Source organism: Eulemur rufifrons, chromosome 28 (genome assembly GCF_041146395.1).
Source record: "Eulemur rufifrons isolate Redbay chromosome 28, OSU_ERuf_1, whole genome shotgun sequence".
Lineage (NCBI taxonomy): Eukaryota > Metazoa > Chordata > Mammalia > Primates > Lemuridae > Eulemur > Eulemur rufifrons.
The window spans coordinates 43,279,749-43,294,425 of record NC_091010.1 but is presented as its reverse complement, the minus strand read 5'-3'; the positions used below and the strand labels follow the sequence as shown (position 1 = coordinate 43,294,425).

The 14,677-nt window shown below is 39.6% G+C and overlaps 1 protein-coding gene across 2 annotated transcripts; it reads right to left on the bottom strand.

Annotated features, from left to right (window-relative positions):
• Window positions 1-12,580: 12,580 nt before the first annotated feature.
• Window positions 12,581-13,736, bottom strand: LOC138376036 (glyceraldehyde-3-phosphate dehydrogenase-like). 2 transcript variants are annotated; one of them, XM_069459991.1, is made up of 2 exons: window positions 13,559-13,736; window positions 12,581-13,504 (listed from the first exon to the last, which is right to left on the bottom strand). In XM_069459991.1, the coding sequence occupies exons 1-2, from the start codon at window positions 13,685-13,687 to the stop codon at window positions 12,680-12,682; spliced, it is 954 nt and encodes a 317-aa protein (XP_069316092.1). In that variant the 5' UTR covers window positions 13,688-13,736; the 3' UTR covers window positions 12,581-12,679. The 2 variants fall into 2 exon arrangements, with proteins under 2 accessions (XP_069316092.1, XP_069316091.1); XM_069459990.1 differs by having other exon boundaries at window positions 12,581-13,736.
• Between the last annotated feature and the right edge of the window lie 941 nt (window positions 13,737-14,677).

Genomic DNA, 14,677 nt, shown 5'->3' with positions numbered 1-14,677 from the left:
TTTCCAAGCTCATCTAGAGAAAGCTATTTATACTTGGCATGCATTTGTAATTTAACACACACATATAGTTGTGTGTATATCCCTATGCATGTATGTGTGCATAGGTGTAAATTAAAATATAGCATATAATTATAAACACACATATACATGTGGATTCAAAAGTCATTCTTTAAAATATTGGGTTCATATTACACATACAATTAAAGAACTTCCTGGTGTTTACTGAACAATATGCCAGGTTGCCAGGTAAACTTCTAAGGTACTAGAAACATGGTAAATAATTTAATAGGACTTGTTACACATTAATAAATGGAAATAGCTATTAAACTTCGAAAATAGCTTAAAAATAAAAAGTACAAATTTAACTTACATTATCCTCCATTAACCTTGGTTGGCAAATGAAAAAATTTTAATTTGTTAGTGAGGGTGTGAGAAACAGGCAGTCTTTTTATTTTTTAATGTCCGATTTCCAATTTCATTGATTTCTGCTCTAGTTTTTATGATTTCTTTTCTTCTGCTTACTTAGGAATGAATTAGCTCTTCATTTTCTAGTTTCCTAAAGTAGATGCTTAGATTACTGACTTTACATCATTTTCCTTTTTATGAAAGGAAGTTTCTTCATATACATTCAATGCTATAAATTTCCTTGTAAGTACTGTCTTTAATTCACAACCACTCTCCCACTCAAGACCCAGCACTAATGTATTCTTCAAATTAACTGACACTTATCAAGTTCCAAAATTAGTTATCTGGTTTCTCTTTCCTTGGTGGGTTAGAAAACCTTAGAAGAGAGAAGAAGATTTTTCATATTTTAAATAACTCTGGAGGCTGAATGGCACATAGAAAATGCTGTGTTTAGTAATATCAGACTGACCTTCTGAATTATAATTTACTACTTACAAAATGTCTTCATGATATTTAATTTGGCAATGATTTCATTAATATGACACCCAAAGCACAGGGAATGAAAGCAAAGATAGATACATTGGTCTTCATCAAAGTTAACTTTCTACATCCAAGGACACTATCAAGAGTGTAAAGACAACCCACAGAATAGCAGAAAATATTTGGAGTCATGTATCTTTTAAGAGTTAATGTCCAAAATATATAAAGTATTTCTACAACTCAATAACATCAACAAAAAGGACAAAAACTTGTTAAAAATGTACAAAGTGCTAGAATGAACATTTCACCAAAGAAGATAAAGAATGGCTTAAGCACTTGAAAACATGCACATCATCACTGATTATTATGGTGATGCAAATCAAAACCTCAATGAGACACCACCTTCTACCCATTAGGATGGTTGTTTCAAAGATTCAGCAAATAGTAAATGTTGATGAGAATGTGGAGAAATCAGGAAACTTATGCACTTCTTGTGGGAATGTATAGTGATGCAGCCACTGTGAAAAATAGTGTAGTGCTTCCACAAAAACTTTATTAGAGAATTACCATATGACCCAGCAATCGAAACACTGGGTATGTACCCAAAAGAAATGAAAGCTGGGTATCATAGAGATATTTTTACCCCACTGTTCATAACAGCAGCATTCACAGAATACAAAGGTAGAAGCATTTAAAGTGTCCATGGACTAAGCAATGGGATAAGGAACATATGGTATATACATACAATGGAATCTTATTCAGGCTTTAAGACAATGGAAATTCTGACACATGTTACAACATGAATAAAACTTGAAGATATTACATGAAGAGAAAATAGCCAGTCATAATTATACAAAATATTCTATGATTCCACTTTTATGAGTTACCTAGAATAGGCAAATTCATGGTAACAGAATGTCTCTGTGGGTTATAATATGGGCAGTTGTCAGGGACAGGAAGTATTTGAGAATATGGAGTTATTGTTTAATGATACAAAGTTCGGTTTTGTAAGATGAAAAGAGACCTGGAGATAGTGTTGTTGGTTGCATAACACTGTGAATGTACTTAATGCTACTAAACGGTACAATACAAATCACTAAAGTGGATAATTTTATGTTAAGTATGTCTTGCCACAACTAAATACTCCATAAAATTACTACTTATATTATCTAGATAGCACAATAGAATGACAATAACTTAAATAACTTTTCTTCAGTAAAGCTATCCTGAAAACTCTAATAAAATCAAGACGAAAAAGAGCACTGGTGAAACCACTCACGGAGCATGTGTTGCTGAAAACCTGTGAGTTCAGAGACTTCAATCCATGTAGTCCCTTTTCACAGGTGTCCCCTCTGGAATATGCCTGTCTTGGGCCACTCTCCAGAGACTTCCATGAACTGAGTTCTTGTCAGTATTTTCTCCAGATTGAAGCAGTGTTACCCATGGGCAGGTGGGACTGATGAAGCTACTCCACCATGACTAGAAGAGGATGAGCTTCCCCACTGCATCACTAATCCTAGGAAAGGCCCCACTTCCTGTCTAGCCCCAACTCCTTTCCCAGAGTGGTCACTGGACCAAGGCTGGACAGGTGGTTTATCCTGATTCCAATGCCCTGACCTGAGTTTGTCTGCAAATCCTTCATGCACTGAAGGCTGAGGAGCCCAGTGGGATCACACCTGGGGGTGAGGCTCCTCACAGAGACCTTTCTTCCCCTGGACCGACCCATGGACACTAGGCCTTGATGTGACTGGTTCTAAGAAGAGGAGGGACTCAAATTTTTGTTGTGGGAAAGGAGAAACCTCCCTTTTTAATTTTAAGAATAGCTCTTTTGTAGCCAAGGGAACCTTGAGATTGGGAAGTGAATGTGGAGGAGAGGCTGGAAGGCAAAGGGATTGTCTGAGGAGAGAGGCGAGGAATCCTCCTGTGTCAGGGGAAGCAGAACCCTGTGCATGGAGAGCAGGGAGCAAATGCTCCCTGTCAAATGCTCCATCAGGATGATCAACTGCCTGTGGATTTATATCTGTAAACAAGAGTTTAATCATAGTTGGGAGATTCTCGGTGTTGTGTCTGTCAGCTCTTGTCTGCAGATGATGATATTTCTTTTAGCTTTTCAGGCTCTCATCCAATGATCGTGGGCTTTTGTTTCCAGGAATAGAATCTGTCTCTGAGAAGAAGAATGTTTCTTTCCAGCATTTCTTCTAGATCTTTGATTTCTTTTCTGTAGGTCTGCCTTTCTTCATTTTTAAAGCTTATCATGTCATTTGCTGCAAGTCATGATTTGCCTTGATAGGTAATAATTCAAGACAATTCATTTCTTTATGGTGTTAAAGTCAAGTCATTTCATTTTCTTTTTCATCAAGATGCATATTATAGCTACAATGCAGATATTCTTTAGTTCTGTTTTCTGACATGCCTTGGACCTGCTGATACCCACTTAAAATGAGCACAACTAGTGCAGAAATCTTGATTGTAAACTACATCGTCAGATGAAATTCCCAGGGGTCCTCACAGAAATGGCTGATTGGAGAGCTGAGGTAGGGAAAATATATATTCATTATTCCTACCTTGAAGTTCTTGTGTGATAATCCTACCATCTATTATTTCATGGGTCTGTTTTTCTCTAATTGATTGGCTGTTTTTCTCTAATTTTGGGTCACATTCTTTCTTTTACATGTCTAATAATTTTTTATCGTATGCTGGACATTTTGAATGATGCTTTGTCGGGAGTCTGGATTATGCTATCTTCCTTTAAAAGGCTTTGACTTTTCGTTTAGCAGGCAGTTGTATTACGGACAGATGTTTATCATTCTGTTAGGCTTAGTATAATTCTTTGTCATTGTGGGTTAATTTCAATTTTAAATTTGGTCTTTGGGCATGGCCCTTAGTCCAGGATGGGGTTCCTCAGTCCAACAGTTTGGAATTTTGGAGGTCAGCACAGAATATCTGAGGTTACAAGAAAGTTCACTCTGTCCTGGCTGGGTTGGAACTTCAGCTGCACCTGTTCCTTTACAACATCTGGTATTTATCTTCAGTTCTCAACTCTCCAGCAGTCATACTCTAGTAGGCTTCATGGAGTTTCCGACTGTATATGTGCCACCCAACCCACAGCCATGGGCTTACAGAGAAGAGTCTTGCACACTTTTGAAATCCTCACTATTTGTGGATTCCTCCTGTCCTGTACCCTAGAATTTTTACAAATTCTAGGTGCCAAATTTTGATCTCTGTTTTCTTAGCTTGAAAGTAACACCACTTTGCTTGTCCCTCACTACCCCACATAGTGGAAGGAATGTGTTCCCAAGTCAGAAATCCAGGGTGCTTATGGGGCCTAATTTCTCTTTAGTAAAATGGTGCAATCTTGGATTGCCTCTTGTGCAATGAAGAAAAACTCTTATGTTATATATGTTTTTCAGATTTCTATTTGTTTAATTGTGAGGGCAACTCCAACGCAGTTACTGTGTCATCGCCAGAGGCAGATGGCCCCACCAGCCAGAAGTGTTTTTTCACAACTTAACTTTATTGGAAGCTCATTTTGGGGCTGAACATACAAGTTTCCTGTACTTCATGCTGAGGATGTGTTCTAAGTTCACCCAAGCAGGAAATGAATCACCGGAATAGCTGGGTTACTAGGAAGAGGGTCAGGAAGGGCTGATTCTTCTTTTTCTCTTTCATTTGTCCACATGGATATGACATTTTATGCATTTGGCCTATGGATTTTGTGAAATGAGAACTACCTCATGTTTGGAGAGGCCATGCAGTATGCCAGAACACATTCAGACATATCTGGATTTAAAATTGGTCTCTGCTACTTGGTAAAAGTATGGCCTTTGTTAAGATCCCAAACTATTGTGAATGCAATCATTATCATCATAACAGTAATGAAACCTCTTTCTGTGGAGCATTTTAACATGTGGTAATCTTTGCATAAAAAAGTATTTCCTGCATTATCTCATCTTACCAATATGTTGTTTACATATTACTAGTGATAAAAATGAAGCATTGAAATGCTAAACAACTTAGCTATGGTCACAGAGCTTCATTTGGTGGAGAGAAAGATTTGACTGATTCTGAAAACTAAACTGTAACTCACTATTATTTCTGATTTTCAGAAAAACTTACTAGAAATTGAAAATGCTCTCTCCTTTCCACAAGAATATGTGAAAATTCAGTTGAAGGAACATAGCAGAAGGAGGCGATACTTATCAGTTTCTCATCTTGATGAGAAATTGAAGATTTTCAGAATGAGGCCACTAAACTACTGAGTTCTGAGGAAGGCCTCATAGTTGGTTGTTCTAAAGGGAATGAGCCGGATTTTCAGTGGTATCAGCGCTCTTAGACAATATTGCAATTTATTTGCCAAGAGCAATGTGCTCCAGGGAGCTTCCTGGTTTTTCTGCAAATACATGGTGGTGTCAGACTACACACTGGTGAAGATGGCCTTGCAATCAAAGAACAGGGGCCTGGACTGGCCATTATGTGATTTAATACCTATTGGGTGTGGTCAATAATTTGTTCTGTGATATGGAGCAAATAAATTCTCCTTTTTTTGTGCCTCAATATCCTTTTATGAAACAAAAGGATTAGATAAAGGATGTCTATTTTTTTTTTTCAAGCTCCATGACCTTCTTTATGATCTGCTTTATCTGTTTCTCTTTCCATCAGGGCACAAACATATTAATACACCTGTCTTCTGTGCTACATGATGACAAAGAGTTTCCCAACCCAGAGCAGTTTGACCCTGGCCACTTTCTAGATGAAAGTGGCAACTTTAAGAAGAGTGACTACTTCATGCCTTTTTCAGCAGGCAAGCAAGCTTTCTTTTTATTTGTACATGAGGGGTTAAGTGAGATGAGGAAGGGCTTTTGAGTGGAGGGTATTCTGGGATGGACAGATTATCATTTGTATGAGGCCAGAGGCACCACTCCCAAAGTCCTGGGTGTTTCTCATTGAATTGGTGGCTGTACTCACTGATTCTGCTTCCTGACCCCCACTGAGGTCCTCAAGATTTCCTCTTAGCGGTCCAGTTCTAGAAAAGCTTTTCTAATTTATCCCAAGAAGCCAGTTCACTCAATATAATTTACTGAACACCTTACATATAGCAATGCTATGCTCAGATCCAGGGATCCAAGTGTGAACAAGAAAGAGATCTTCCCTCTAAGAGAAAGGAAAACAAATTAACAGGCAATGAGACTCCAGTGTGACAAATGCTGTGATCGGGGCTTCTGTGTGAGCCCAAAGAGAGGAGCTCCTGACTCTGGTGTTTTTCCAGGAGGCAGGGCCAGAGAAGTTGGAGGGTAAGGGAAATTTTCTTTCAGGAAGTAACATTTGCGATTCTTCCATTGATTTTTAAGGGCCCTGGAAAGAAACAGGTGGGCACACTCAAAAAGTTTAATTAAAGTGAGTTTAATGAAGAGACTGTTTTCAGAGGTGTGGGCAGGATAAGGGAAGAAACAAAGCATTGTAAAGTACTCAGGACTAACATCAGCAGGGAGATGTTACCATCCTGGGCCAGAAGAGACAAGGGAAGGAGGGTGTTATTGGAACGTGAACAGACCTTTAGCCAGGAGAGACTGGATGTAGGAGAACCATCTATATAGATAGGAACACAGCCACTGCCAAAACTGCTGCCTGGCAGGGTGGGATTGAGGAAATAGACACTCTGACCTTCTCAGCATCTAATCTTCTGAATTTACTCAGCACCCAGAAGGGAACTAACTTCTGGGTTAATGCAGTCCATAGAAGTGAGTTTCCTGGGAACAGTTAGGCACAAAGGCAAGGAAATACAGAATGGATCTGGAAAGAGGACGAGATGGAGAATTTTCAGCACATTCCAAGGAAGAAGCAAGAGGAAAATTAGAGGCTAAAGGACCTTTCCCACAGAAGTAATTGAAACAGAGAGAGAAATAAGATATTTGCTTCTGATTATTTAAGAAAATAAATATCGAGCAACACTTGATATTGTGATCTCAATATTATGTACCACGACCAGGGATAATCTGAACAGGCGCCACTGCTGCGCTGCTCCTTGTCTTCCTTTCTGTATTTTAGAGTTCCCTGTTGCATAATGAGTGTGACTCAAATTCCTATTCATTTCACATGGTTTGCTGGCCTGCCTTTTGTCTTGTCACTGTGCGTATTACAAGATAGATCTAAGGGCTTACCATAAGAGTTTGTATTCCAGTCTGTGAGAAAGTGAATAATTTAAATTTCATGTGAAGTGTACTGTAGTAGCATTAATGAGTGTTGTGGAAAACAGATAAGAATGTGAATTGTATGCCCTGAGCACCTCAAAGTAGTTTGTATAGAATAAGTGAAGTCTGAACTGAATTTGGAAGGATATATAGGCTATTGGCAGGCAGAGCAGACGGGAAGATTATTCCAGATAGCAGAAGACCTGGAGTCTGAGATAAAACTTGAAATTGCCAATTTGTTTGGAGAGTGATATAGTTAGTAATGGTTGGGATGTGGGGAACTGGATGGAAGGAATGGAAAGAAATGAGGCTCTAAGAATTGCTTGTGGCCAGTTTGTGACATATCTTTTTCATACCTGGCAATGTTAAGCTCTTGAAAATTTTTAAAGCAGGTATGTGAAAAGATTATTGTTTAGAATACAACAAAGAGAAATAAATCTATGATTGAGTACTAGGTCAGACATAGATGGAAAAGTAGATACAGTGTTGTGTATTGTTCCAGTTGGCATAGGGAAATGGAAGCAAGATTCAAATAACAGCAAAAGAAGTCACTATTTGGTCCATATTTTGTGCCCGTTTCAGACTGATATTATCACTGTATTTTTCACTGTTTTTATACTACCACACATAGATTCAAATATATTTGAATGTTATACATAAATGTGGTGGTGATAGTCATAGCTGCCACTTATCAATGAACTCCCAGGCTATTGGTACACAGATTGCAATTAATTCTCACATTGCCACTCCCATCAAAATACCAATGTCACTTTTCACAGATCTAGATAAATTAATCCTAAACAGAACCAAAAAAGAGTGCAAATAACCAAAGCAAACTTATGCAATAACAATAAATCTGGCAACATCACATTACATCAAATTATACTACAAGTCCATAATAACCGGAACATAATGGTACTGGTATAAATGTAGAGACATAATCCAATGAAACACAGTAGAGACCTGAGATATAAAATCATATAGCTATGACCAACTGAATTGTCACAAAGCAGTCAAAAACATATGCTGGAAAAGGGATGCCCTATTCAATAAATTGTGCTTGGAAAATTAGATAGCCATATGCAGAAGAATTGAATAGGATCCCTCCCTCCCTTGCAATATTAAAAAAACTTAATTCAACATAGATTAAAGACTTAAATGTAAGACATAAAACCATAAAATTTCTAGAAGGAAAAAGTAGGAAAAACTCGTGTAGACATTGGCTGAGACAAAGAATTTATGAGTAAGACCCAGATGGCAAACACAGCAACAATAAACAAATAATAATGGGGCAATTAAAGAGTTTCTGTACAGCATGAAAATAATCAAGAGACTAAACAGAAATCTACAGAATCAGAGAAAATATTCACAAACTATACAACCAACAAAAGTCTAACATCCAGAGTCTACAATGAATTCAAACAAGTCAGTAAGTAAAAACTAATAACCCCATTAAAGAGTGGCCAAAAGACATGAACAGAGTTTTCTCAATAGAATATAGACAAATGGCCAAGAAACACATGGGAAAATGCTTACGTCACTAATCATCACAGAAATGCAAATTAAAACCCCAGTGAGATTTCATGTTACCCTTGTGAGAATGGCCAGTATAGAAAAGTCTAAAAACAATATTTGGAACTCAGAAAAATCATCAAGAAAAAAATCAAACAACCCTATCAAAAAGTGGGCAAAGGATATGAACAGAAACTTTTCAAAAGAAGATAGAACGATGGCCAAAAAACATATGAAAAAATGCTCAACATCTCTAATCATCAGGGAAATGCAAATAAAAACCACAATGAACTATCACTTATTTCCAGTGAGAATAGCCTTTATCAAAAAATCACAAAACAATAAATGTTGGCATAGGTGTGGAGAAATATGACACTCATACACTGCTGGTGGGACTGCAAACTAGTACAACCTCTGTGGAAACCAATATGGAGATACCTTAAACAGATAGAAGTAGACCTACCATTTGATCCAGCAATCCCATTACTGGGCATCTACCCAAAAGAACAAAAGACATTCTATAAAAAAGACATCTGCACTCGAATGTTTATAGCAGCACAACTCACAATTGCAAAGATGTGGAAACAACCTAGGTGCCCATCAATACATGAGTGGATTAATAAAATGTGGTATATGTATACCATGGAGTACTATTCAGCTATGAGACACAATGGTGATATATCACCTCTTGTATTTTCCTGGATAGAGTAGGAACCCATTCTACTAAGCGAAGTATTCCAAGAATGGAAAAATAAGCACCACATATACTCACCATCAAATTGGTTTCACTGATCAACACCTACGGGCACATATAGGAATAACATTCATCAGTTGTCGGGGAGATGGGAGAGGGGAGGAGGGGATGGGTATACCCATACATAATAAGTGTGATGAACACCGTCTTGGGAATGGACATGCTTGAAGCTCTGACTCAGGGGGTAGCGGGGGAAGGACAATATACATAACCTAAGCATTTGTAACCCCATAATATGCTGAAATAATATATATATATATATGTATATATATATATATATATATATATATATATATATAAAGGGATTAGGCTACAGGTTCTCTGAGATTCTTTCTGTCACTAATTATTTATAATTCTGTCATTCTATAAAAAGAGAAAGGACCAGACAGGAGCATGATGGCAGAAAAGAGGAAAGTAGAGACACCCACCACGCAGGGAATAAAGTGAATGATCTAAAGAGAGCCATCGAGGTTATTTTAGGCAAAATAAGGGAGTATGGTTCTTTTAAGGTTTAAAGCAACATGAACCAGACATTAAATTACTGCTTCTCTTTGTTCTAGATAGAGTTCACTGAGACTTGGGTTCATGAAAGTTCTAAATGTTATAAAATCAAACTTTTTTAACCCCTATTTTAGTTACCTGGTGCTGCAATGATTAACTCAATGTTTATTTTGAAAGTCACTGATTAGAGTAAATCATTGACTATTACATCATAGTACACACTCAGTAAATGCTGAATTTTCCTGAAGTGACTGTTTTGCTTGGAGGGAAGCATGTGAGATGGAGGGGTTATGGGTTCCAGGGTCAGCTTTACTACATGCAGATACCATGTCCTTGGCCAATCTATGAGGCCTTGCTTTCTTATCCTTAAGCTGGGACAATTGTACCTTAGGTAAAGGTAATTGAGAGAATCAAAAGGGATATTATTGCTGTGAAAATTTTCTGTGAATTTTAAGAATCCTTATAAAAATGAGGGCTAAACATTTTGTACCTGGGGTCTTTTTTTTTTTTTTTTAATTTCATCTTATTGTTATGGGGGATACAGAATTGCAGGTTACATACATTGCCCATGTACCGCCTTTCCCCCCAAGTCAGAGCTCCAGGAGTGTCTATTCCCCAGATAGTGCGCGTTACACCCATCATGTAGGTATATATCCCTCCCTTCCCCACCCCCCCTTCCCGAGTCAGCACCTTCAAGCGTTACCATTCCCCAAACGGTGCGCAATGCACTCATTGTGTAGGCATATCCCCATCCCCTCCCCCACCCCCCACCTCAGTCTGATATCCGATTGGTGTCATTCCCAGATGTGTATTTAGGTGATGATCAGGGAAACCAATTTTCTGGTGAGTACATGTGATGCTTGTTTTTCCATTCTTGGGATACTTCACTTAATAGAATGGGTTCCAACTCTCTCCAGGAGAACCATAGAGATGTCGTATCTTCATTATTTCTTATAGCTGAGTAATATTCCATGGTATACATATACCACAGCTTACTAATCCAATCATGTATTGATGGGCATTTGGGTTGTTTCCACATCTTTGCTATTGTGAATTGTGCTGCTATAAACATTCGGGTACATGTGTCTTTGTTAAAGAATGACCTTTTTTCCTTTGGGTATATGCCCAATAATGGGATTGCTGGATCAAATGGCAGGTCTACTTGAATCTGTTTAAGATACCTCCATAATGCTTTCCACAGGGGTTGCACTAGTTTGCAGTCCCACCAGCAGTGTAGGAGTGTTCCTGTCTCTCCACATCCACGCCAACATGTGTTGTTTTGGAATTTTTTGATAAAGGCCATTCTCACTGGGGTTAAGTGATATTTCATTGTGGTTTTGATTTGCATTTCTCTGATGATTAGGAATGTTGAGCATTTTTTCATATGTTTGTTAGCCATTCTTATATCTTCTTTTGAGAAATTTCTATTCATGTCATTTGCCCACTTTTTGATAGGGTTGTTTGATTTTTTTCTTGCTGATTTTCCTGAGTTCTAAATAGATTCTTGTTATCAGTCCTTTATCTGATGTGTAGTATGCGAAAATTTTTTCCCATTCTGCAGGTGGTCTGTTTATTCTCATGACTGTTTCTTTGGCTGTGCAGAAGCTTTTTAATTTAATCATGTCCCATTCATTTATTTTGTTGCTGCTGTGATTGCCTTGGGGGTCTTCTTCATAAATTCTTTGCCTAAGCCAATGTCTGTAAGAGTCTTTCCTACATTTTCTTCTAGAATTCTGATTGTATCACGCCTAAGGTTTAAGTCTGTTATCCACCGTGATTTGATTTTTGTGAGAGGTGAAAGCTGTGGGTCCTGTTTCAGTCTTCTACAAGTGGCTAACCAATTCTCCCAGCACCATTTATTGAATAGGGATTCTTGTCCCCAGAGTATATTCTTTCCCGCTTTGTCAAAAATTAGGTGACTATATGAGGATGGTTCTATATTTGGATTTTCTGTTGTGTTCCACTGGTCTGTGTCCCTGTACTTGTGCCAGGCTGTTTTAAGAACCATGGCCTTGTAGTATAGTTTGAGGTCTGGCAAATTAATACCTCCCATTTTGTTTTTGCTGCTTAAAATTGCTTTTGCTATACGGGGTCTTCTCTGGTTCCATACAAAGTGTATAATTATTTTCTCTACGTCTGTGAAGAATGATGTTGGTAATTTAATAGGGATTGCATTGAATCTGTAGATCACTTTGGGTAGTATAGACATTTTAACAATGTTGATTCTTCCGATCCACGAGCATGGTATATTTTTCCCTCTATTTGCAAGTTCTGCTATTTCTTTTCTCAGTGTTTCATAGTTTTCCTTATAGAGGTCCTTTACCTCTTTAGTTAGGTATATACCTAGATATTTTATTTTCTTTGTTGCTATTTTGAAGGGTATTGAGTCTTTAATTTGGTTTTCCAATTGACTGTTATTGGCATATATAAATGCCTCTGATTTGTGTATATTAATTTTGTAGCCTGAGACTTTGCTATATTCGTTAATCAATTCCAGGAGTCTCATGGTTGAATCCTGGGGGTTTTCCAGATCGACTGGACCCCCTTCTAGGGGAGCTTTGGTGGGCGTGGAGTTGGGGTGGGGGGGAGGGTGGGGGTTACTTTTTGGAGTGCTGGGGAACTTTTTTTTTTTTTTCCGAGTACAGGGAACTTTATTGATGGTACATGACAAGGTGGGGCTCCCTAGGCCCCTCCCATTCTTCAGGGGCTGTGGCATGGAAACTGTGTCTTGAGGAGGGGAGATTCTCAGTGAGATGGGGACTGAGTAGGCAGGGACACCCCAGCAGCTGAGGCCTCTCTCTTCCTCTGCGCTCTGGCTGGGGCTGGTGGTCCAGGGCTCTTACTCCTTGGTGGCCATGTGGGCCATGAGGTCCACCACCCTGTTGCTGTAGCCAAATTCATTGTCGTACCAGGCAATGAGCTTTATGAAGTGGTCGTTGAGGGCGATGCCAGCCCCAGCATCAAAGGTGGAAGAGTGGGTGTCACTGTTGGAGTCGGAGGAGACAACCTGGTGCTCAGTGTAGCCCAGGATGCCCTTGAGGGGGCCATCTGCCGCCTGCTTCACCACCTTCTTGATGTCGTCATACTTGGCCGGCTTCTCCAGATGGCAGGTCAGGTCCACCACCGACACGTTGGCAGTGGGGACTCGGAAGGCCATGCCAGTGAGCTTCCCGTTCAGCTCGGGGATGACCTTGCCCACGGCCTTGGCAGCGCCAGTCGACGCAGGGATGATGTTCTGGAGAGCTCCACGGCCATCACGCCACATCTTCCCAGAGGGGCCATCCACGGTCTTCTGGGTGGCAGTGACGGCATGGACTGTGGTCATCAGTCCCTCTACGATGCCAAAGTTGTCATGGATGACCTTGGCCAGGGGGGCTAAGCAGTTGGTGGTGCAGGAGGCATTGCTGACGATGGTGAGGTTGTTTTGGTACTTGTCGTGGTTCACGCCCATCACAATCATGGGGGCGTCAGCAGAGGGGGCAGAGATGATGACCCTTTTGGCACCCCCATCTAGGTGAGCCCCAGCCTTCTCCAGGGTGGTGAAGACACCAGTGGACTCCACAACGTAATCAGCGCCCGCTTCACCCCATTTGATTTTGGTGGAATCTCGCTCCTGGAAAATGGTTATGGGATGGCCATTGATGAAAAGCTTCCCGTTCTCTGCCTTGACCGTGCCATGGAACTTGCCATGGGTGGAGTCGTACTGGAACATGTAGACCATGTAGTTGAGGTCAATGAAGGGGTCATTGATGGCGACAATATCCACTTTGCCAGAGTTAAAAGCAGCCCTGGTGACCAGGCGCCCGATATGGCCAAAGCCGTTTATTCCAGCCTTCACTTTCACCATGGTGTCTCGGAGACGGTGCTGGCGCTGCGCGAGAAGATGCGGCTGTCTGTCGAACGGAAACATCATATCATCAGCAAAAAGTGAGAGTTTGATCTCTTCCTTCCCTATTTGGACTCCCTTGATTTTGCTCTCTTGCCTGATAGCTCTCGCAAGGACTTCCAATACTATGTTGAAAAGTAATGGGGACAGTGGGCAGCCCTGTCTGGTTCCAGTTCTAAGAGGGAGTGCTTTCAATTTTTCCCCGTTCAGAATGATGTTGGCTGTGGGTTTGTCATATATGGCTCATATCATTTTTAGGTAGGTTCCATCTACGCCTATTTTGTTAAGAGTTTTTATCATAAAAGAGTGTTGAATTTTGTCAAATGCTTTTTCTGCATCTAATGAGAGTATCATATGGTTTTTGTTTTTGCTTCTATTTATGTGGTGAATTACATTTGTAGATTTCCATATGTTGAACAACCCCTGCATCTCTGGGATGAAGCCCACTTGGTCGTGGTGGATTACTTTTTTGATAAGTACTTGGATTCGATTTGCTAGTATTTTATTGAAAATTTTTGCATCTATATTCATGAGAGAAATTGGTCTGTAGTTCTCTATTTTTGTTGCGTCCTTTCCAGGTTTTGGTATCAATGTTATATTGGCTTGGTAGAACGTGTTGGGGAGAATTCCATCCTTCTCAATATTGGAGAATAGTTTATGTAGGATGGGCACCAGTTCTTCTTTGTATGTATGGTAAAATTCAGGTGTGAACCCATCTGGACCAGGGCTTTTCTTTTTGGGAAGGTTTTTTATTGCTGTTTCGATTTCAGTTCTTGATATTGGTCTGTTCAGGTACTCTATTTCTTCCTGGTTGAGCCTGGGAGGACTATGTGTTTCTAAAAATTTGTCCATTTCCTCCGCATTCTCCAGTTTGTGTGCATAAAGATTTTTGTAGAATTCATAGATGATATCTTGTATCTCTGTAGCATTGGTTGTGATTTCTCCTTTCAT

Bases quoted from the DNA above. Each gene is read 5' to 3' on its own strand.
- LOC138376036 (XM_069459990.1), bottom strand. From the start codon at position 13,687: ATGGTGAAAGTGAAGGCTGGAATAAACGGCTTTGGCCATATCGGGCGC.